Below are 23,976 nucleotides of genomic sequence, written 5' to 3'. Positions count from 1 at the left end.
ATTCCTAGCTCACAGGCTGTAAAAACACCCCCCCCCCCCCCCCCAAAACCAAAACTCAGGTGGCAGGCTGTCTGTCGTTTGCCAGCCCTCGAGTTCATACCTGGAAAGTGCTTTGCACGGTGCTCGGCAAAGAGAAACTGTTCAATGAATGGAACGGACCATGATGATTCTCCGGACTTGACACCCCTGTCATTGCCATATTGAAGAGCAAGTTAAAAACAGGTGTGTGCCGTGGAGTTTGGGTGGTGATGATAATCACCCCTTTTTACTGTTGATCCTGCAGCATCTTTCCATTTTTTTTTTTTCTTTTTGGTATGTGTTCTTTGTCCAAGGAAGGATTATTGCCCTCATTGCAGGGACACCGAGGCCCAGAGAGGGAACGTGCCTTGTCTAAGGTCACACAGCGGGGAAAAGGCCAAGGTGGGACCAGAACCCACGTGGTTCTCTACCTGGCTTCGGGCCTGCCTGGGAGGGCCTCCGGGTCTCCTCTGGCCATTTATGTGTGGGAAAGCTTGCTGTCTGGGAGCCTCAGTTTCTCCACCTGGAAATGGCTGCCCTACAAGCCTCTGTCTGTCTACTGGAGTCTCGGACCCTGAGACTCTCTCCCCATCCTCCTTTCAGGGGTCCGGCTATCCAGGTGACACCCGGCCACCATTTCCACCACCTTGTGGGCAAGGGGTGGTGGGATCTGCCCACTGTGCTGGCCGGAGAGACGTGGGGGAGGGAGGGATTGGGTTGTAGGCTGAGGCGAGGGGTGGGGTTGGGGTGAGGACTGTGAAAGTCTGCGTGGCCGGTGCTGAGTGCTCTGAATGCCAGTTATCGCTCTCAGAGGATGATGTCACTTCGCGATTGTATGACCTTGGGTGGGTCCCCTCGGGTCTTTGAATTTCCCTTTACTTATCGGGAAAAAGGGGGACAGGAACTCGTACATTGTAGGTGGCCGTGAGAATGAAGGAAGACGCTGGTGAAGACGGAGGCTTGGGCTGGCCACATAGCAGGCGATCATTACTTAGGTATGGTGGTGGTGGTTGTTATTATTATTATTATTCTCGTTGTTCTTCTTAGTCACTGCACGTCCAGGCCTCTTTTTTGAAGATTGTGAACTTGGATGATCCAGAGCTTTCATCGGGGGGATGGGATGGGAGAGTAGGAGGCCGGAGACGGGAGTCTTGATCCCGGCCTGGCCTGGCCCTGGCCTCATCGTCTGACCTCAACACTTGGAACAGAGTCTGTTGGCTGAGTTGGGGTTCAGAGCAGCGGTGGAGGTGACTCCTCTCTTTCTGGATGGTGTGTGAGAGGGTGTGGCCTCTCGGTACATTTCGAGGAGTGCCGGTGAGCAGACCTCCCGAAGAGGCCTTCTTTCCTTGGTGCTTTGCAGCCTTGAAAAGCCCCTGTTCGGGTCGGTCTGGAGGCCCAGGGGTTGTGGTTTGAGTCTCCCTTATTCCAGTGATTTTTCTGGGGTGGGGTCAGGGGTGAGTTCCTGCTCCCCGGAATTGATGCAGTCAGCATATGGGCTGAGGACCTACTACGTGTCAGTGGTGCATAGGCGAGACAAGGCCCCTGATGTCATGGAACTCACATTCTAGAGGCTGGGGCGGAGAGCAGGGCAGGTCTGAGAAGCTGCGGGTAGCGCCCGGCGTTCCAGTACTGAGGGGTGTGGAGAGACGGACGATGGAAGAGTCAGGTAGGTGAAGGGAGACGTGACAGTTCCGGTCCAGCGAGAGGGGGGAGCCGGCAGGCCCGTGGTGCCGCCGCTTGGTGACCGTGTCCTCCGTTGTCACACCGTGTGACAGGACCGGGTGCGGGCGTGGGCAGCCAGGCCGGAGTCCTCTGGCCTGGTCAGACCCCTGCCCCCGACGGAGCCTTCTCTGGCCTCCGTTTCCCCAAGGTGCAGCACCGGCCAGCCCCCGGTCTTTCTAGGGTCCGGTTCTGCCTTCCTCAGAGGACCCCAGGGACAAGGGGCTGTGGTCTCTGCCACGGGATGGGGGAGGCACCGGGTCGTAAGCTGCTTCTCTAGACCCAAGACCTCGGCAAATCCTCAAAATCCTTCCAGGGGGTGGGGCGTGGGGGTGCTGTAGGGTGTGTCGTGTCCTGGGTCTCGGGGAAAACTTGACAGAAGGTGAGGCTGGGTGGATCTAGTCATTTGCCCCCGCCCCTGTGTGCCCACCTCTTCCTAGACTCCCTGCCTGTGAACTGGGGCTGAGAGATTAGGCGCTTGCTTTCCGCCAAGGTTACGGTGAGGCCTTAGCGAGCTTAACAGGATGGACACGTGATAGGCGTTCACCCTGACCGGTGTCTGTGCTTGTTAACGCGATCACATGTCTTGCTCCCAGCGGCCCTTCCCACAGCAGGTGTCTGGTCTCGTTTCACAGATGGGGAAACCGAGATGCGGCGATCCAGTGACTTGCCCTCAGCCCTCCTGCTCGCTGTTGGATGACCCGGGACGCGTCTCGGTGCCTCTCTGTGCCTCGGTTTCCCCACCTGTAACCTCAGAGAGGAACTCGTTGACGTTAATGCCCAGGGCCCGATGGTGATGCCCATTGTGTAGGGGTGGGGTGGGGGAGGGACGGGGGACAGGAATGTGGAGGCACAGAGACGGGGAGTCCCTTGCAGGGGCCAGCACCTCGCAGGGCTGGGATTAGGACCCGAGCTGTAGGCATCTGACCACGTTTTCTTGGGGGCCGAGTTCTAGGCGTCTGACTTGAGAGCTGCCAGGGAGGAGGGGCTGGCCCAGGTAGACCAGAGCTCAGAGTACCGTTCCCGTGGGGCTGGGACCCTGGTCCCATCACCTGCTTCAAGGGGCCTTGTCTCCACGGACGGGCGTGTTTCTCAGCCAGGTGTCCTGCGCCGAAGCCGGGATGGGTCCGGTGCAAACCTCTTGTCAATTTTGACAGACTCTCGAGGTAGCTCCTCTGCTCCAAAGCCCTCCTTGGCCTTCAGTCCTCCGTGACTGATTCCATTTGAGCTTTGCAGCCTCCTCTTCCTCCGTGTCCGCTCAGGCCCCAAAGCAGGATCCCTGAGCTGGCCCCTGGTCACACGGGCGCTTGGAACAACCCTCTGCTTCTCCCACTGTAAAGCTTTGGACTCATCCTCTGCACCCCCTCCCCCTAGCATGTCCTCTACTGTGCAAAGCCTTCCTGGACCCCCCTGTCCCCTGGGTCCTGAGACACAGGGCGGCCTTGTGCTCCGAGGGCCATGATGCTGTTGGGTGTTTACCGGTATATTTCTCCACGAGGCCCGGAGCTCTGTGCTGGGGTCGCCTTTCGGAGCCCGGAGCCCAGCACGCAGACGGGGACACACGTTCACGTGTAATGTTTTAGCGGCCAGTGGTCGGCAAACCGCGGCTCGCGAGCCACCTGCGGCTCTTGGGCCCCTTGAGTGTGGCTCTTCCACAAAACTCCACGGCCTGGGCGAGTCTATTTTTGAAGAAGTGGCGTTAGAAGAAGTTTACGTTTAAAAAATGTGGCTCTCCAAAGAAATTTCAGTCGTCGTCCTGTTGATATTTGTGAGTTTGCCGACCACGGTTTTAGCCCATTGACTCCTTAGCGGCTGCCCCCGGCCCAGGTGTGGGGAATGATGGTACCTGGATCCTGAGCATCACCTGGGTACCACGCCTGGCATCCCCTCTTTGCAAGGCAGGAGTCACAGACCTCCTCTCCACAGAGCGTGACTGTCCCCTGCGAAGCCCTTTCTGGGGGATGGGGCAGAGCGCTGGGGAACTGCCTGGGTAAGCCCGCCACTCTGCCCCGCTGACCCCCGCACGAGAAGGTCACAAAGGTCGCGGCGGGGAGAGCAGGGCAGAGGTCCCCCCAGAACCTCCACCCAGAGCATCGGCACCTCAGAAACTTGTTTTTTAAAATTCACACTCGTCACGGAGTCTGGTCTGTCCTCCAATGGGCTGGAAGCAACGAGATTCTAATTCTGCAGAAATGCGTCCGTATATTTGTCTTACTTTATAAAAATGATGACTGTGGAGTGGCTCACCGGGTGACAGGCAGAGTGAGTGCCGGGAGCTCAGGGCGGTGTCGGCTCTGCTGTTAGGTGGTTAGGGGCTCAGAGAGGGACAGGGTTCCTCCCAGGGTTACCCAGCGGTGGGTCCAGTGCCGTGGGGCGAATTGTGGGTAAGAAGGTGAGAAGACACAGAGTGGGAGCGGCTATGCTAGAGACGGGGATGGAGAGAAGCACAAACGTAAGAATCATGCTCGTATACCATTTCTTGGGGGCGTCCTTGGTGCCTGCAAGAGTGCTAAGTGCTTTGCTTTACATTATCACCGGACCTTCCCGATGGCCCCATGAGCAATATACTTCTTCATACCCATTCCATGGATGAGAAAACTGAGGTTTGGAGCGGTTAATGTCCCCAGAGCTGAGGCTGGAACCCGGCGCCCCGGACTCGCTGTGCAATGCTCTCTCTGCACAAGCACCACCGTGGCCGCTGTCAGGAGGAAGGTGCTGGCTGAGGGGGGGTCTGTCCCCAGCCCCCCAGTCTGTCACATCTCAGCAGCAGGCAGGCCAGGAGTGGCCCGGGGGGTGCGCAGGGCTGCGTCTGTCACGGGTCACTGGCCACGTGGCTGGAGGCACCAGGAAAAGGAGTCCAATCAGGCTCAGGCCGGGGAGAGGGGCCTGCCCGGTCCCTCCCGTGGACTCGGGTCCTCCTCCGCCACCCCCCTGCGTGTCTCCTCCTTCAGGGCTGGGGGAGGCTCGGAATTCAGCCCCCCTCCGCATCCCCGCCCCACTCCCTCCCGCTCTCGGCAGCCTGGCTCCCGAGATGCCCTTGCTGCCTCGCCTCAGTGGAGCCCTCAGCCAGTTCTCAATCTAAATGACAGCTGCCCTCAGCCAAGTCAACTCCAATTAATTCCCGAAGCTTCCAGGGGCCTGGCTGAGCCTCTCACAGGCTGAGCTGCCTCAGTGCTGGCGGGAGGCTCCTCCTTCACCCCGGTGCAGTCCAGGAACGTGGGGTCTCAGGGACCCCCTCCGATCATGGACGGGGCGGCCCTCCCTGCCCCTCGGGGTCCCCACGCATGCTCTGTGCTGGCCCCCATCCGATGGGGCCGATGGGGCACCTTTCGGGCAGCATCCACGGAGAAAGCATTGAACGGGCCTCGGGTTTTGTCCTCTGGTTACTCGGTCACCCGGGGCGTTGGGTCCCCACTGATGAGCGTCAGGGCCCTTTCCAAAAAAAAAAAAAAAAAATAGTGTTGATCTCCGAGAAGGAGAGGAGCAGGGAGAGGAAGGGAGAGATCAAGGGGAAGAGAGATTGAGGAAGAACGGGGGGTGGGGACAAGACAGATGGGACGAGAGAACGGGGAGAGGTAGGACCTACCACGCTGGCCCCTGACATTTTGCGTTTTCACGGGACTTGGATAAAGCCACACGCGTTGGCCTCAGACAGACCTGGGTGGGAGTGACCCTGGCGCTGCCACTGGCCGGCTGTGTGACTGGGGACCAGGGACGCTCCCGCCCTGAACCTCAGTTTACTGTCCTGTCAAACGAGTTGGAGTGTGGGGCCCTCTCTCCCTGGGTGTTGGGGGGGGGGATCTGATGAGATGGAACGAAGCCCGGCCTGTACGGAGCCCAAGGTCATTGTTCCCGGTGACATCCTTGGAACTGGCCGGTGAACGTGTGGCCAGTTTCCTTGTTCCGTGTCTCGGTTGTCATGGCGACACCATTGCTAGCCGTTGATGGGAGGGCACGGAACGGGTGGGGGATGCAGATAGAAAGCTGGGCTTGAGGAGTGGCCAGTCCCCAGGCCCCTAGGAGATGGCCAGGGGGAGTGTCACTCAGGCTGCTGGCCCTTGGTCCCCGATCCTTGGAATTTGGGTGCTGGTCTCTGGGGCTCAGTTGAAGGCATCTTAGTGTCCCTGATTTTGGAAGCCCCCCCCCCGCCTGCCATCTCTCTACATTGAATGTAAAATCTCATCGCCCCCATGGATAGGAAGAGTAGGGGCGATTGTACATCCATCCACCCCCAGTCATTTGGGAGAGGACCCAATAGGCCCAGAGAGGGGGAGTAACTTGCTCAAGGTCACACAGCCACCAGGAGGGAGTGTTTGTCCACTTCTACAGGTGGGGAAACGGAGGCTCAGCAGGTTGCATTTGCCCAAGGTCACGGAGCTGGTGAAGGGTAGGGTTGAGATTCAGACGGAGGCGGGATTCGGATCGGGGCTTCCGCGTGCAGAGCAGGGCCTCCCCCAGAGCTGCCGAGCGAGCGTGGGGGAGGAGTGGAGCGGGGTTTGGGTTTGCTGCCTCTCTGCTTGGTTGGTGGCTGAGTAGACCCCCTTGGTGCTGCCTGTGTGTAGCTTAGCTTGTCTGTTCCTGCCCCTGAGCCTGGCGGCAGGGTGTCCCCATCTCCCACATGGCCCGGGGAGGGTCCTCCTGGGGGGTCGTGCATTCTGGGTGCAACGCCCAGCCCTTTCTTGGAGATGGGGAATAGGAGCGAGGAGTGTCTGGGGACATGGATGTGTCTGGGGGACCTGAGGGACTCCCGGGCTGCAGGACACAGAGCTGCCGAGAGGACATGGCTCAGCCCTGTGGCTCCCAGGCCCGCCTCTGCTTCTAGGCCCAGGGGCCCAGCCCCCTATTCCTCCCCCCTCCCCCCCCCCAGCTGAGTGGCAGCTGTCACAGATACCAGCGTCTCCCCCGGTCAGGTCCAAATAAAGGAAAAACCAAAATACATTCGCCTTTGTCGGAATCCTGCGAGGGTGAGTGGGGCGAGAGTCATCCGCTATTGTGCTCTGGGGCCCACACTGCTCCTTACGTAAGCCTGGAGTTAAAAATACCCCTGGAATTCTAATTCCCCTGCTCTGCCTGGGATTGCACCCTGGCCCCCCACCCTCCCAGGCTCCCAGGGCAGGGGGTGGGGCGGGCCTCTGGGCCCCCGTTTGGAGGCGAAGAAACTCCCAGTAGCTCCGGCTGCCCTCAAAGCCCCGGGCTGTTCGACATCAGGGGGTGGAATAATCCCAAGAGCAGCCAAGCTTTTCCGAGGGCTCAGCGCCTGCTACGTCTTCACCCGCATCATCTCGTTTAATCCTCCAACAGCCCGGGAAGTAGGTTCCCCTTTACAGCCTGAGTCAACACCTTGCCCAGGCACCCCCATCTCTCGGCCCCCCCCCCCCCCCCCACCCGGGATTAGCACCCAGGGAATCCTTGGCCCGGGCGCTCGCTGGAGCCCACTTTTGACTTCCACCACCTCCACTCTCCCCTCTGGTGAGTTGGGGTCAGGAGGAGGCCAGGCAGAAGTCCCCTTTGTGAGGGTTCGAGGACGGAGCAGGGGCTGCACATCCCAGAGGCACAATTGTCAGCCAGGGGGGCGAGCAGCTGCCCCCCCCCCCCCACGAGTTCACCACGCCTGGGCCACGCGGCTCAGCCACCTGGGAACCCGGTCCCGGGAATATTGAATACAGAGCAAAGGTGGTCATGGCCGTGTTTTGCGGACTCGAAAAAAGAGCCCTAGCCGGTTTGGCTCAGTGGGCAGAGCGTCGGCCTGCAGACCGGGTTCGACTCCGGTCCAGGGCACGTACCTCGGTTGCAGGCTCCTCCCGGGCCGGGGCCCTATGTTTCCCTCACAAGATATTTCTTCCCGTCTTTCCCACTCTCTTCCACTCTCTGTAAAAATCAATGGAACAATATCCTTGGGTGAGGATTAAAACAAAACAAAATAAAAATATATATAAAAGAAAGGAAACTTGGCCCCCTCCGTGGGCGGCATCTCCAGGTGGAAATGAACAAGGAGATGTCCCCAGGTAAACAAATACAGTCTTTTTTTTTTTAATTTAAAAAAAATATATTTTATTGATTTTTTTACAGAGAGGAAGGGAGAGGGATAGAGAGTTAGAGAGAAACATCCATCAGCTGCCTCCTGCACGCTCCCCACTGGGGATGTGCCCACAACCAAGGTACATGCCCTTGACCGGAATCGAACCTGGGACCCTTCAGTCCGCAGGCCGATGCTCTACCCACTGAGCCACACCGGTCAGGGCAACAAATACAGTCTTGTCCCTTCTCCCTTCACCCCGGTCACGGCCAGCAGAAGGGTCACTGAGCCGCCCCCCTGGGTCTCCACTCGGGCTGCAGGCCGGTCAACATCTCAGGGCTCCCTGTGCCGGCGGGCGCGCGCTCTGTGCTGGGCAGCGCTCGGAGCCCTTTCCTCGGATCACTTCACCTTAATCTCCGACCTGCCTCCAGGACCGCCAGTCCTGTGATGTCCCCCCTTTTCTCGGACGGAGGCCCTGAGAGCCCAGGTGATGGGAGCCGGGTCCTGCGCCCGCAGACAGCAGGCACCCTCCCTCCGCGGTGAGGCCTGAGCGAGGACGGGCTCGCATTCCTTATTCATGCGCTCGCCTTGTTGGCACCGGCTGGGGCTGTCCTTCTCCCTTTCATGGGAGCCACTGTCCCCGCTGTGGATGGAGAAGCGCGGGGGACAAGATCCCAAGCAGGTCTCGGGATGGGAGCGGGGTGAGCGGGAGGCGGCCGGTACCTCCCTAGGGTGATACGACGTCGGTGGCAGGAATGACAGAAAGGAATTGGGGTGTCCGGCGAGGGGGTGGGTGTTGGGAAGGGGCTGGATGGCTCAGCAAGGACTTGTGCCCGTGAGGAAAGGATAGGAAGGGCCTTGGAGGGGCGGGAGAGCAGGGCATCCCAGCACCAGGCCCTGCCCCTGTGTGGTGACGGATGCGGTCCCTTCTGGCCAATGGGAAGGTGTCCTTCCAACTGTCCCAGAGTCCTTCCTGGCTGGGCAGGCGCTCCGTCCTGTGAGTCGGAAGCCCTCGCCTCTCCCCTGTGCTGCCTGCCTGGGTGAGGCACAGTCAGGGGGGTACATTCTGAATTGATGACAGCACTGCCTGCCTCTGGGACGGCTCCCCCCCACCCCCCCGCATGCACAGCATCATGGGCTTTTTCATGGTCTCCCCCAGCTGTTCCGCACAGGGCCCGCCAGGAATCACCACCCTAAGTCACAGATGAGGAAACGGAGGCCCTGCAGTTAGGGACCAGCTGCCCAGGTCTGGGGGTGTCCAGGAGTCCACCTTGGCCCCACCGCTAGGAATCCTGGGCCGAAAGGAGAGGGCAGGTCTCCTGGGTGGTACCCTGGCCCTAGATGACCCCTGGACAGCTCCCTGCCCCGTGGAGCCTCAGTCTTCCCATCTGTCAAGTGGGGAGGAAGGTTCTTCGGAGTCAGTGCGCGGGCCCCCCAGCCGAGAGCCTGCGGTGCGTGGGGTGCCGTGTTGAACATACCAAGCCCCTCCCGCAGGCAGCCAGTCCGATGGGGGCGACTGACAGCTAACACGTGGAAAACACGACAACGCCATCACATTCCACGGTGTCTGCCTGTGCCAGCGCCGAGTAACCCCAGGGCTCCCCACTCCCCCACAACCCGGGGAGCTTGGCGAGGGGGGCGGTTTATCTCTGGGTCCTGCCGTGGGGGCCGGCCTGCCTGCCGCCCCAGGAGCAGGGACGAGGGCCTCTCGGAGCTGGGGCAGGCCCCGACTTGAGGCGGCTTCCGCGGGACTGATTTATCGGCAGCCGCTCGGCAGCCCGGGGGAGCCGCGGTCCCAGGGCGTGTCGGGTCCCCCCAGCTGGAATGAATCCGGCGGGAGGATGAGTTTGGTCATGCTTGGGTTGTCAAGAACCGAAGAATAATATTCCCTCTTGAAAAAAATAATCCCTGTGGATACCACACTCCCTCGTTCATCCCGGGCAGAAGCTGGGGAATCCTACGCCGGTGCTCTGTGACATCAGGCGAGCCCCTCACCCTCTCTGAGCCCCAGGGACCTCCTGTGACGTGGGGGGAAGGGTCACCCCGCTGCTGGGCTTGCTAGGGGAAGGGAGGAGATAATACCCGGAAGGGCTCCGCTGTGTGCTGATAAAATCCACCACCCCGTGCAAGAAGAGCAGCTGTCTCGGGTGTCGGTGTCTGGCTGCATCGGAGCCGTCTATGCGTTGGGAATAGAGCATCTTGAGAAAATTTGGCCATTCCGGTCCCTCTGGAACCATCACTCAGCAAACCCAGGTGGCAGAAGAGTCCCTAAGCCTCCCTGTAGCTCGGGAAATGCCGATGCTGCAGCCACTGAGCAAGAAAACCAGGGGACAGGAGCCCATTTAGGTCTGGGCCTTGTCTTCCTTTGGCGGTGCCCACATTGGCAAGCGGCCTTGGTTTCCTGCCTGTGAAATGGGCACACGCATTGCTGAGTCGGCTCCCGGAGATCGTGCGTGAAAAGTGAAGTCAGGAACCCCTCTTGGAATTGCTCTCTTTGGCAGACGCGATCCCTCCCGCCAATCCAGATCTTGCAGTGCTTGGAACAGAACTCCTCTTGGGGGTGCTGAGCCGTGGAGTCACTGGGCGTAGACCGCGTGGGCCCCAAGCCGACGTGTGAGGGCTGTGCGCCCGCATGGCTAGAACCCAGGGCTCACGGTGTGCAGGGGGGCCTGAGTGGGAGGGGGCTTGCTTCCGGCTTACCTTCTCCCCAGGAAGCCTGGCTCTGGGGTGCGTGGCCTCCCAGCCGCACCGCTAACTAACCAGGCTCACCGCCTGAGCTTCTCCTTCCGTGAAGCGGGGCGAAGGCTCCAATGTCACGGACAGGACCGTGTCCGTCTGGCCATGTCCAAGGAGGCGGACGAGGCTTGGGGGCCTCTAGATGGGTGCAAGGATCCCTCGCCTTCTGACCTCCCCAGATACGAATGACAGTCCCAGAAGCCCTGTCTGGGGATCTCGCTGCAGACCAGGCGATGACAAGGCCCCAAGGGGAGAGGATGTCACCCCCACTTCAGCAACCAGGAACGGAGGCCGGGAGAGGGGAAGTGGCAGGCGCCTCGGCACAGGGTGGTGGGACTGGGACTCTAGCCCCCAGCCTGTGGCTCCACAGTGACTGGGCTATGGACGCTGGCTCCTCGGGGGGCGGGGGTGGGGGCTGAAGACAGTGTCTGCCTGGTTTCCTGCTGGATCCGCAGGGCTAGCACACACCTGGCACCTGGTCGGAGCTCCACAAAGGCCTATGCATGGCGTGAGTGAGGGAAGGAGCCAAGGAGAGAATTTCCTCTCCAGCCCAAGCTCCTCCCAGCATCCCAAAGCTGGGTGTCTCCAGGGCTCCAGGGTGGGGGCCCCAGACCCGGTTAGTCACAGCCTGGCCTTGGCTGCCTGGGCCCGTCCCTCTTGGGAGGATTTTTCTCACTCTTAATCCCAGAGGCGAGACGGGCGAGGTGACTCCTGCCTGGCACAGGGCCCTGGGTATGGAGTTCAGTATCTGGGTGTGCTCTCTTGGCCCAACGTGGGCCCCCAATCCCAGCTTTCCTCATGTCTGCCGAGTCAGAAATTCACCTTCCGGGCTGTGTGACCTTGGGAAGGTCACCTCTCCTCTGAGACTCAGGCTGTCTAAAAGAGGGATAATGAGAATGCTCGTCCATATACAGTGTGTCTCAGAATAGAACCATTGGTCACCAGGCAGCCGTAAGTGAGCATTCCTCCATTCCTCCATAATGAGTGCTCTGTGCATCCCCTGCCTCAGAACTCCCAGGTCTTGCGCTCTTTGCATCTAATTCATACTAAGGTGTGAATGGTTGTCAAACAACCTTCCCCTCCAGTGTGTCTAACCCAGACATCTGTGATATTTCTGGTGCCGTGTGACCGAGTGGGAAGGAAATGGAAGGGATTCTTTTGCTAAGGGTGTAGGGAGGAATAGACTCCCTCACCCTTATCACCCAAAGTCCCTTTGTACAGCACTTGGGGATGGGCAAAGGGCATCGGTCTGGTTGGGGGAATCCGGACTTTCAGTCTTCACTGCACTGAGCAGTTTGGCACCTTGTTAAGGAATTTCCAGCACATGGCAGACCCTTAGCAAATGTCTTTCTGGAGCTTGCTTCCGGCTTACCTTCGTGTCTGCCTCCAGACCACGAGAGGATAGGCTGTGGTCTGGACCTGGACAGTGTTCCCTAACACCCTTTCACTGCATCTGACGAACTCCTACACATCCTGCAACGCCCAGTTTAGATGCCCCTCCTCCAGGAAACCTCCCCAACGTGGCTCAGGCCCAGCTAATCTTTTGGGAACTCTAGTTCATCAGAGATGAGCAAACCCCGAGTCTATCCGTCCCAACAGTCCTACTTCCCAAGGGTGCCCAGCGGTGACCCAGCAGGAGGACTTCCGCTGGCTGAGGTCTCACAGCCGAATCCGAGGCAAGAGCGGGGGTAGATTTTAACCAGACGTCTCCAGATCTCTTCAGAATGCCTTCAGGCCCGACGAGAGGCCATGGATGCTGCCTCTCTCCTCATGCCTCTCCCAGCCTATCCCCCGCCCGCCCCAGGGCCTCCTGCAGAGCCGAGCGTGCAGCTAACCCCTCTCTTCCTTCTTTCTCCACAGCCCATGACCTCCCCGCGAACAAGGCCTCCGCAGCCCAGCCCGGCAGCCATTTGCAGTGCCTGTCTGTCCACTGCACAGACGACGTGGGCGATGCCAAGGCCCGAGCCTCCGTGCCCACCTGGCGGTCCCTGCACTCTGATATTTCCAACAGATTCGGGACATTCGTGGCCGCCCTCACTTGAATCGACAAGGATGCCCCCTCCCCCACCAGGCCCTTCCCTCCCTCCCTCCCCCCTTCTCTCCTCTCCTCTCCCCCGACCCCGACCCCGTCCCACTCCCACCCCTCGAATAATTTGAGAGGGCCACTATTGCTGAGTGAATGAATTATTTTCTAGATTGGTACCTGCGTAGTGGCATATGGACCGGAAAGGGTTAATTTAAAGGGAAAAAAAAAAAAGAAAAACAACCTCAAACCGTTTTTTTTTTTTTTAAAGAGAAACTCTGTCTGCCACAGTATGTTACCAGTGTTAACCCTTCTGCAGTTAGCAAACTTTTGCTTAAGCCTTTTCCTTGCTTAGAGAATCCCCCTTTTTCCTGTCACCTTGGTGTACGGTTTTTGTTTTATTTCCATGCTGCGGTATGTCCAAGTATTGTTACTTCATAATAAGACAAGAGTTGCTTTCCTTTTTTTATTCTCTTTTCTTCTTATTCCCGCCCCCCCCCCGACCCCCGCCTTTTTTTTTCCTTCCCTTTCTTTCTTTTTTTTTTTTTTTTTGCTTTGTTCACTGCTTATTAAAATGGAAATCCTGGAGAAGAGTAGTCCTGGAATATTGCCGGGTGAAAGTCAAATTGTCATCACAATATTATATATTGACATCCAACTGTCATCAGTGAGGCAGGAGCCAAACAATGAATGCCCCCCTTAGGTATTCCACCGGGGATTTTTGTTTTGTCTGTTCCCTAAGAAAAGAGAGAGACAGAGAGAGAGAGAGAGAGAGAGCTTTCTGCTAGAAGCCGCCCCTCTCTGCACTGAGGTGATGACGTGGCCAGCCCGCTCTGCGGGAAGGACTCAGAATGCTTGACAGCGGCGTTTTTTTTCTCCTTTTCTGGGCCTCTCCACAAATGCCCGGCTCCGAATTTTCACGCTATGCTGAGCAGCCCTGGTCTGCATGGGGGATGGGGGCCTTCCAGCCTGCAGAGTCTGTGGGGTAGGGTGGGGGGTGCTCCGGGCTCCAGCTCTGCTACAGCCAAGGCCGCCGGGGCTTGGGTGCTGGAGTTGGGGGCGAATCAATGCTTAGCCGTTGACCTTTGGTGACAGCTGTTCCCAGCCAGGCATCCCTAGGGAAGGAGGCGGGGGGCGGGGAGGGGGGGCGGCTGGATGTATCTCCCCCACCTGTTCTCATGGGTCCCCACTCTGATCTATTACCACCTCCAATCTGGGCAAGGCCCCATCCCTGGAAAGAAGGAGGGAGCCCCAGGCTCAGCTTGCTGAGCCCCCTCTCCAAGCCTGGGAATTTAAAAAAAATTTTTTTTTTTTTTGCTGGGTTTTGCAGACTGCTGGGGGTCAGAGGGAGGGTAAAGGGAATATAACTCATGACTTGGATACCTGGGCCTTGTTTTTTTGAACCCTGGAATTCCACCATCCCCCTCTCCCCCTTTTGACTTAACCTCACTCTATTGCAAAATTAGAGCCACATCCCATGTGTCTCATGGAGAATTAACTTTTTGAGAAGCGATGAGGGGGGGCTGAGCGAGTGGGGCTCCTGGACCCGCAAGGCATGCTACCTGGGCCTCCCTGAGGGTGGTCACCAGAGGCTCAGGGTGACAGGAGCGGGCACCTTGGGGTGCTGTGGATGCTTAGGAGGGTCTTGAATGGCCTGAGGGGATGGGGGGGGGGGCTTGAGATTCCAGGGGTGGGTCAGATAGGAAGTGACTGGTATCATTCCACCCAAATCGGCGGCCCCTATTTGACTGGTTTTTGTTAACGACCACGGCTTACTAAATTTCCCATTTTGAGCCTCATCTCATCTCCCCTTTTACTCTCCCCCTCCCTCCCACCCTCCCAGGTCCCCAGAGTTTGCAGACCTGGCTTTTTTTAGCAAGTGATCTGAAGGCTTTGGGCTGACCATACAACACTCACATTGTTTATTTCAAAGAACTTTTCAGCCAAGGGAGGGGACAAGAGCGTCTAGAAAAATCTTGCTCTTTCCATAGCTACACCCCCCACCCCCACCCCCGCCCCTTCTTTCCTTCTGCCGGCCTTTTTGGCTCGGGTCCGAGTCTGGACAGTGCAAGGTCCTGGCCTGGGCCGGTCTGCCCAGGGGCTGACCCCCCCACGGCAGAGGGCAGGCCCAAGCCGGCGGTGTGAATTTATCAGAAGAAGGTGTGTGAGCGGATTCAGGTCCAAAGGAGAGAAAAGGGGGGTGGTGACGTCCCCTGTTGTCACTGGCTGCAGGGGCATCAGCCAGTCGGAGCAACACCCCACGCCCCCTCCCATCCCGCCAGGTACAGCTGTTTGAGAGCTTTATCATTTATTTTTTTTTAAAAAAAAACAGGAATGATTTCTCCTCAATGGCTTCAGGCCGGGGAGCCAAGCGTCTTGACTTCTGTCTTTTTGACTTTGCCCAGCGTCGAGTCCATCGGCTCGTGGTCATAGCAACCTCAGAAACACCTGAAGTTTAAAACTTTCTCGCTGCCCCACCCCCCACCCTCCCGCCCGGACCCCGGAATGGAACAGCTTTAAAAATAGCCTTAAGCAAAAGGATGTTATTTCATTAAATTTGGTTCAGTGGAAAGAATAAAAAGCAAATTAAAAACACACCCAGCCCACGAGATTCCAAACACTGGTAATTGGTACTGCATCGTAAAAAACTCTTCGGGAAAAGAAAATGAAAACGTTCTTGCACATGTAAAATATGAAAAACTTAACTCTGCTGTGTGTTAGGCAATCCTGTAATCTTTTTTGACTCTTAAAGGAAAAGAAGTTCATTTCTGAAATGCTTGGTTGGGAGACTGTGACAATAGCTCATGAAATTGAGTGTTATTTTTTTCTTTCTTTTTTTAAAAAAAAAAATATGTAAAGTGCAGTCTTCTGTATTCATGCATATTGTATATACCTGTATATGTTTTCCTGAGCAGCTAAATAACAATAAATATGACGTTAATGGTGACTGTGGTACGTTTGTGGGCGGGGCTTTGCTTTATTTCCACCCCCCCGCCCGCCCCCTCTTCCTCCCCCCCCCCCTCCCCCCCCCCCGCTGCACGCCTCCCCTTTGCCTGTAGGTCGCTTCAAATTACGTGGGAGATGAGAGCGTAGGTCTGGATGCTGTCATGTGCGTGCATGCATGTGTGTGAGTGTACATGCGTGTGTTGATGCGAGTCTAAGTTGGGTCATAGCACTGTGGACATTTGGGTGGGGGACCCTTCGGGGTGGGGGGCTGTCCTGAGCACTGTAGGGTGTTGAGCAGCCCCCTTGGCCTGGAGATGCCAGTAGCACCTCTTCCCCTCCCCCCCCTCCATCCCCTTGTGACAACCAAAACATTGCTCAGTGTCCCCTGGGAGGCATCTGGTGAATAGTATCTGATTACTATGGGGGGGGGGGGAGGAGTATGGGGAGACCCACCCCAGGTGGCTGTGCTGTGTGATGGCTCTTTTTCTTTTTTTGAGTCTTTGAGTCCAGTTTCAGAAACCAGAAAGCTTTGTTATCTTCCTGCGAGTCATGCGGCTGCTCCGTGCCTCCATGTTCTCATCTGTGAAATGGGTCTAACCAGGGGAGATGTTCTAGAAGACAATGCGGTATGTGTGGCGGGCCCCACATGCACACGTGGTGAGCACCGTTCCAGGACCGGAGCCTGGCGCCGCTGACGGCGTGCCGGAGCCTGTTTCTCCCGGGTTGGTGGCTGGTTCCGCTGCGTGTGGCCCTGGGCCGTTGTGGACAAGTGGTTCAACCCCAGTCTCCATTTTCCTGTCTCTGAAGTGGAGCAAGTAACATCCAGCGTGGAGGTTACTGTGAGCACCAGCCCTGTGTCAGCTCTTACACCTGCAAAAGCTCTGGCTGTCCCAGGGCCTTTGGGCAGTAGCTTCCCTCGGACACCGGCAGCCTGAGGCTCGAGGGCATTGCAGAACCTTCCTCTACGAAGGGGAGAATGGAGGGGAAAGGAAGACACCTTAAAAGGGAGGGGACTGTGTCCCATAACGGATGGCACCAAGGATGGGACATACTCTGAGAGATTCGTGCACCCCGTGTGGGAGGCTTAGGCAAGGCTTCCTCCAGCAGGCCCTGTCCAGGTGGGGTTTTGACGGAGGAAGAGGAGTTCGTCCTTTTCATCCCAGCATATCAACTGACCCCAGTTTGGCAGCCATTTTGTGGTGTTCCTCCCCTTCGGCTTTTTAAAGTTCTCTTTTCTATGTGCGGCGACGTATTCGTCAGAATAGAAAGTTGCAGGGACAAGGGCTCTCGATTCACTTTAATTTGGAAGAGCTTAAAAGTCTCTTTAACCTTTAAAGGTCTCCCGCTCAGAGTGACAGTGGTATATGATCATGGTCTGAGCCCAAGGAAGGGGAAGGAAAGCGGAAGAATGATGAGCCGCGGGGATGGGCATTGGGGAGACCTGAGGTCGGTGTGAAATGAATGGATGAGTGAGTGAGTGAATTCATGTCTCAGAGGACGAAGAACCGAAAGGACCACGTGACGTGGGCCCGTAACATGGGGATGGATATTGGTCCTGGGGAGGGAGGGCCAGGGCAGGGCTCCCGCAGCAGGCTGGAACATCTTGCGAGCTTGGCCTTCCCATGCTGGCAGAGAAACCCCATCTTCTCCAGAAGTCCCCCCTCGGAATGGCTGCCTCCCTTTTGGGCACCAACTACTCCGGAGGCCTGAGAGGCAGCCTCCTGGGAGGGGATGGAGGGGGGGGGTCAGCGGGATCCTTGAGAGCTAGGGGCAGCTGCAAGAAAGACACCCCATCCCACTTTCTTTGAAGAAAGATTAGAAATATTCACAAGGCCGGAGTGAAACATGGATTCCCTTAACTGACCAGGGGATCAGCAGGAAGGACCCCCCACTCCCGGGGCACCCCAGTTGAGTGCAGTGGAGAGAGAGAGCGTGTGGGAGGTGTCAAACCGTTGCCCCTAGACCAGGCTGACCTGAGCTGGCCGTGAGAGGGGCGAGTCCCAAACTCTGCAATGATAACGCGGTGTGAGAGGATGGGTTGAAGACCCCGATTCTGCAATGATGTCCTGTGAGGCTGGCCCAGGAACCTGGAGGACATGTTTAAGTTGGTATAAAAATGTACATAACACCGAAGTCTCCATTTCAATGATTTTAGCGTGCGTGATTCGGTGGCTTTTTCAGTGTATTCACAGTGTTGTGCAAACTATCCAATTCCAGAACATTCTTATCACCCAAGAAAGGAACCTCGCACTGATTTCCAGTTCATCCCCACGATCCCCCTCCTCCTAGCCCCTAACGGGCGTTCCGTGGCTTTGCCCAGCCTGGACATTCCATGCACATGGAATCATGTTTATGTGGCCTCTGCTGTCCGACTGCTTTTACTTAGCATAATGCTTTCAGGGTTCATTCCTTTTTATGGCCGAAGACAATTCCGTGGTTGGAATAGACCACGTTTTGTGTATCCGTTTCCCAGTGGGTGGAGTTAGAACTGTTTCCCCCTCTGGACGATTATACAGGCTGCTGCCACGGAGCATCCGTGTGTGGGTTATGGTGGGAACACGCACTTTCAATTCTCCGGGGCATGCACACCTGGGAGTGGGATTCCCTGGCCGCACGGGAGCTCCGTGTTCCACTTTTTGAGGGACTGCCAACCTCTTTCCACAGCAGCGCCCCCCATTTTACATCCTGGGAGGAGTTTTTCGTTTATTTAGCCCCGTGTTCCCCACCCCACCCCCTTTTTGGCTGTTAAACACGGAGGTATCGTTGCTATTACATTGAGGCCACCTGCTGTGTGAGTGTGGGGGACACCCTTGCCTGTTATCAGAACCTGTGCAGCCAAGAGTTAGGATCCCTTAGGCCAGTGGTCGGCAAACTCGTGAGTCAACAGAGCCAAATATCAACAGGACAACGATTGAAATTTCTTTGGAGAGCCAAATTTTTTAAACGTAAACGTCTTCTAACGCCACTTCTTCAAAATAGACTCGCCCAGGCCCTGGTATTTTGTGGAAGAGCCACACTCCAGGGGCCCAAGAGCCGCATGTGGCTCGCGAGCCGCAGTTTGCCGACCACTGCCTTAGCGCGCACCAAGTGCTGGCCGGATGCTTGCGCTGCACGCTGCACGTTCAATGCTCAGAAAGCTGTGGGCCAAGGTCACCACCGGGGAGGTGAGTGGCTGGCCGCATGCACATTTGGGGAGCTCAGAGTTTGTGGGCTGGCCAGGGGGAGGGGTCACCTTCTTTTATTTTTACCTATTGTAGGGGTTTGAGCAAACAGGGATAACCTCCCGGCTCCCAGCTCCCAGCCAGGCCTGTGGCCACCTTGTTTTTTTAGGGAGAGCAGGGACCCCGGAACCTGGCTCCGGCAGCATCCCTTGGATGTCCAGGTAGGGTGCCAGCCTCCCTCTATGACGTGGGAGGTGCTGGGGAGAAGATAGGGGCTGGGTGGCAGGTGGTCCCTCAGCTCACTGGCTGGGTGGCTGCTCTCTGAACCTCAGTTTCCTCATCTGCAAAATGGAGACAGTTCTAGCCCCCACCACACAGAGAGGTAAGGCCTCCGTGCGGTAAGCGGGCTTTGCCCAGGGGCTGCTCAGTCCGTGTCCGCTGCTGCGGGGGTAGAACGAACCGTTACGTGCCTCAGTTTCTCCCGGTGCAAAGGGAGGTACAGCAATAACAGGAAACACCCGTGTGAGGCTTGCTTGCTCCAAGGGGCCTTGCGCGGGTGAATCCTATTAACAGCTGATGAATTACGTTAATAGCTCGTCATTACATGAGGAGCCCCATTCTCCAGAGGAGGAAGCTGAGACGCAGAGAGGGAAAGCCACTTGGCCAAGGTCACCTGGGCGCTTGCTGGAGGATTCAGTCGTGCTAAGCACAGGGCCTGGCTGGGCCTTTGGATTTCAGGGGCCAGGTCTTCCTACCCTCCCTGCTCCGTGCTGGGCCCTGCACACAGTCACCGCTCTGTGGCCTGCCCTGGGCAGGGCCCAGCCACACCTCCCCCATCCCTTTGGCGGGTGTTGGCTGCGGAGGCAGGGAGGAGAGGCTGTGGAGGAGAGGCTGGGGCGGGGAGGCTTTTGGTTTCCCTCCTCCCTTGGCTGCCAGCACAGGTATGGACCTTGGACCGAGCCTCCCCTCCAGCCCTCGGACAGGACAGGACAGGAGGGGAGGGGATGGAGGAGGCGGGGACTCCTGTTCTCCAGCCCCTCCGCGTGGGGCTCGCGTCCTGCACGTCTGGCCGGTGGTAGGAGAGCTGGGGGGCCGCCGGGACCGCCGGGACCCATGCCGCTGGGAGCTGTGGCTGCGGCCTTTGTCCTCTCCGTGACAGCCCCTCCCCGTGGGGTGGAGGAGCCTGACCCCGACGGGAATCTCACCCGCACGAGCCCATTCTTCCCGGTGCCTCCGGAGCCCCCTCCAGCTGCCCCGAGCAGCCCCCTCCCCTCCAGCCTTTGTCCCAAAGAGGACCCCTCACGAGCTCTGAGCCCCTCAGAGGACAAAGGGCCCATTGAGGCGCCGAGGCCGGGCAGCGGGGGAGGAGAAGGGTGCAGGGCAGAGTGACGGACCACAGTGGACAGGGCTGGAGTGCCCAGGGACCAGGTTCGAATCTTGCTCTCGCCACGCAAACTCCGCATGGTCCCAAGGACCTTGCCTCTGGGAGCCTCGATGTACCCATCTGTGAAATAGGGTGAATAAGGGATGGTGAGAGCCCACAGTGGCTGGCTATTGCCTGTAACGTATATTCATAATGTGTGGTGTTGAATATTGTTAATATGGATCCCAAGGCCACCATTGTGTATGGAAACCCCTGGGTCCGGCTGTGTTCCCCGATCTGGAATTTGGGAGAAGCACAAAGGTGGGCTTATACCATGTGCTCAGCGAGACCCTCAAGGGGCTGTAATCATATGTTGGAAGCCATCAGAATACTCTGGCGAGGTGGGATAAAGAAAGACCTCTAGGCCACACACATTTGGGAAGAACTTTCTGATGTTGGAGCCTTTTTGAGTTTCAGAATTGCATCTAACGGAACGTTATCCTTCCTGGATAGAATTCATTCATTCACTCAGCAAATATTTACTGAGCATCGACTAGGTGCCAGACACGGCTTCGGGCCCGGGAAATCCGGGGGGCTCACACTCAGGTGTGTGGGGTGCTGTCTATACCTGCATCTACCTGCACCCAGTCTTTGAGGAAGTTCCAGTCGAGTGCACAGGCCCCTGTTCTCCCAGCCCAGATACATTTCTAGAAAGTTCCAGACGCTGAGACCAGAGGCCGTGACTCTGATCACCCCTTGACAAGCGGCCAGAGGGTAGGGTATCTGTGACCGCATCGGACCGAGGAGTCGCCGGAGAGAGGCTGTGGGTGTGCTGAGCGTTTCAGCAGCCGGAGAAAGGGCATCCCGGAAGAGGGTACAGCCTGGGCCAAGGCTGAGGGCTCAGAGGGTTTCACGGGAAAGCCACCAATGCCTAGAGCCTCGAGGATGAGGGGTCGAGGCGAGGAGGGAGGTTTGAGCCAGAGGCCTGAGAGCAGACACTCAAGGGTCATGTGACTCCAAATCCCATCCCCCACCTCGCCAATTCTGGGCCCAGGACCCCGGCCAAGATTTCTCCTTGGAACTTGGCTGTTGGCACAAAGCTGAAGGCGCCCTTGATGGCCCTGCCTCGTGGCCTAGATACGTCAGGTCCTCTCTCTCTCTTCACCTCTTTTCTTTTTTTCCTCTTCTGTTCTCTTGCCTTCCTTCTTCCTACCTTCCTCCCTCCCTCTTTCCCTCCTTCCCTCCCTCCCTCCTTCCCTCCCTCCCTCCCTCCCTCCTTCCTTCCCTCCTTCCCTTCTTCCTTCCTTCCTTCCCTCCTTCTCTTCCTTCTTTCCTCCCCTTCCTCTCTCCACCCCCTTCATACCTCCCTCCTTTCCTTCCTTCTTCCCCAGGCCTGTGGTCTAGAACAGTGGTCACTAACCTTTCGGACCTCACGGACTCCCAGTGGTCCTCGGACCACCGGTTGGCCACTGCTGGCCTAGAAGATCCTCAGGGGAGCTTCTCATGAACGTACCAGCTGACACTGTGCTCAGCACTCTGCCAAGCCTGTGCATCTTCTCATCAAATTCTCCCCCCAACCCTATCCTCTTAGAGATGAGGAAACCGTGCTCTGAGAGCGAAGGAAGTCACCCGAAGCCATTGCAGATGGGGGTCCTGGATTTCAGCCCAGGCCATGGGAAGCTCACCTGTGGGCCCTGAACTACCAGGCCCTATCGCCACAGGCCTACATGCTCACCTCTCCCTGCTTTTTCTGCCTCCATTACCTCTTGGGAACTCCTCTTCATCCTTCAGAACCCCGATGGAATGGCCTCTTCTTTGTTTCCTCAAACCTCCAAGCAAACAACATTCTAGTTCTCCATCCCTCAACTATTTGAGAACCTCTGTGTTCCAGGCACGGTGCTAGGCCCCGGAGAAACGCTGACGAATAAACTAAACGGGCCCTGCCAAGTAACAAGCCAACACAAGCCGACTCGTTGTCATGAGACGTGAAAAGGACACGGACCGAGAATTCTAATAGAGAACAGGGAGCTGGGCCCGGCTGGCACGGCTCAGGGGTTGAGCATTGACCTATGAGCCAGGAGGTCACAGTTCGATCCCCAGCCAGGGCACATGCCCGGGTTTGCGGGCTCCATCCCCGGCGTGGGTCGTGCAGGAGGCAGCTGATCCACGATTCTCTCTCATCCTTGATGTCTCTCTCTCTTTCTCCCTCTCCCATCCTCCCTGAGACGAGTAAAAATAGATTAAAAAAAGAAAAGAAGGGAAAAAAGAACAGTGGGTTGGGGTTCCCGTGTGTCAGGTGATCAGAGAAGTCCTGTGGAAGAGGAGAGCTTGGCAAGTGCCTTCCATGCCGGGGGCCTGGCCAGTGCAAAGGCCCCGAGGCAGGGAACGCCTGCCGTGTTCGAGGAACAGCAAGGAGGCCGGTGCGCCTAGAGGGGAAGGAGAGAGGAAAGGGTGGAGAGCCGTCGCACCCCGCCTCCCTCCTGGGGCAGAGGGATCAGACACAGTCCTCCCAGCCTTCCCAGAGCAGGCCTGGCACCCGGGCGGTGAGCAGCTGGGGCGGCTCGAGGCGGTCGTGAGTCAGCAGGCAGCTCTGCCCCTTCCCTCCTCTCCTCTGCGCAGGACGGTGGCTGGGCCCTCCCCGCGTGGCTGGCTGCTCTGGGACACCCTCCTGAGGGTCAGCTGGGTTGGGGGGACATGAGCGACGCGGCGGTGGGGACCCAGGAAGGGGCCAAGGACAGCACTCGCTGGGAGTCAGGCACCATCTGCAGCTCATTTTCTCGTGTCATTTGCATTTTCTCTGAAAGCATTTTTCTCAAAGGTCCCGGCCAAGTGCCTGTCACGGAGCCGACAGCTTTCAAGGGGCATCCGAGGAGCTGGTGGGCATCAGGTGTGGCCCCTGCAGGCCTCCAGCCCCCCCTGCCACCCCTTGCCAACCCCCTCTCCTGCCTGAAGCAGCTGGCCTCTTGGAGCAGAATGGACAAGAGCCACAAACCAGCCCTAGCCGGTTTGGCTCAGTGGCTACAGCGTCGGCCTGCGGACTGAAAGGTCCCGGGTTCGAGTCTGGTCAAGGGCACACATGCCCGGGTTGCGAGCTTGATCCCAAGTGGGGAGCGTGCAGGAGGCAGCCGATGGGTGATTCTCTCTCATCGTTGATGCGTCTCTCTCTCTCTCCCTTCCTCTCTGAAATCAATAAAAAATATTTTAAAAAAAGAGAATCTCCTTTAAAAAGAAAAAAAGCCACAAACCATGCGTAGCCGGTGTTTGCAGAGGCTTCCCTTGTGCCAGGCACCCAGCACCGCCCAGTCTCCCCGAGAGCCCTGTGCCAGGGGGAGGCCGTGATCCCCATGGAGGCGCAACGCATGCTCAGGGCGAGCGGAGTGCAAGCTTCCAGCAAAGCTGCAGGGCAGCTGCTCCTCCTCTCAAGTTCAGGGTGGGCGGCTCTGCCAGCGGGGGCACCGGTCTGCCAGGTCCTCAGGCCGCTGTCTCCAGGCTGCTGCGGACAGGAAGGGTTCTCTGAGGTCCTTGAGCACAACCAGCCATTGTGTAGCGGAGGAAGCGAAGTCCTTCAAATAGACGGGAAAGGGTGGGGCTGGGATCCGAGCTAGGAATGCTGGCTTCGGAAGAGGATGAATGATGTCACTCCAGGCCTAAGAAAGGCGCACCCCCTAAAAGTGCGCGGCTGGCTCCGTGCGTCTTCAACGGTGGGGGGTGATTTTGAATTCCCTAGGGAGACAGCCGTTTCCTTGCGATTCCTCCCGTGACATCAGCGAAAGAGTCCCGTGTGTGCCGGTGTGTCCTTCACACCCTTCTCCAGCTCTTGCTCCTCTTCCTTTGAAACTAAGAAGCTCAGCGCCGTCTGCAGGCAATGCTGTCCATGAGGATTTCCTGGGAGCTCTGCAAAGAAGGAGCCGTTGGAGCTGAGCCCAGGAGGGGCACTGGGGGTTTGGCAAGGAATGGAGAGGGGCATTGTGGGTGGAGAGAACAGCAGGCACCT

General features: G+C 57.8%; 1 protein-coding gene and 1 long non-coding RNA gene across 2 annotated transcripts in view; one reads left to right on the top strand and one right to left on the bottom strand.

Moving 5' to 3' along the window:
- The window catches only part of MN1 (MN1 proto-oncogene, transcriptional regulator), a 41,493-nt gene extending 28,962 nt beyond the window's left edge, over positions 1 to 12,531 (top strand). Inside the window, exon 2 of the mRNA XM_028146805.2 lies at positions 12,350 to 12,531. Coding sequence (XP_028002606.2) covers positions 12,350 to 12,531 — 182 coding nt within the window. The remainder of the gene's footprint in view (positions 1 to 12,349) is intronic.
- On the bottom strand, positions 4,197 to 5,163 carry LOC114231878 (uncharacterized). The gene is made up of 2 exons (XR_003617874.2): positions 5,064 to 5,163; positions 4,197 to 4,571 (listed from the first exon to the last, which is right to left on the bottom strand). It is a non-coding gene; the product is annotated as an uncharacterized LOC114231878 (long non-coding RNA).
- Positions 12,532 to 23,976: the final 11,445 nt, after the last annotated feature.

This window comes from Eptesicus fuscus, chromosome 23, assembly GCF_027574615.1.
Source record: "Eptesicus fuscus isolate TK198812 chromosome 23, DD_ASM_mEF_20220401, whole genome shotgun sequence".
Classification (NCBI taxonomy): Eukaryota; Metazoa; Chordata; class Mammalia; order Chiroptera; family Vespertilionidae; genus Eptesicus; species Eptesicus fuscus.
Note: the sequence above shows the minus strand (reverse complement) of the source record. Positions and strands in the feature narration are given on the sequence as shown.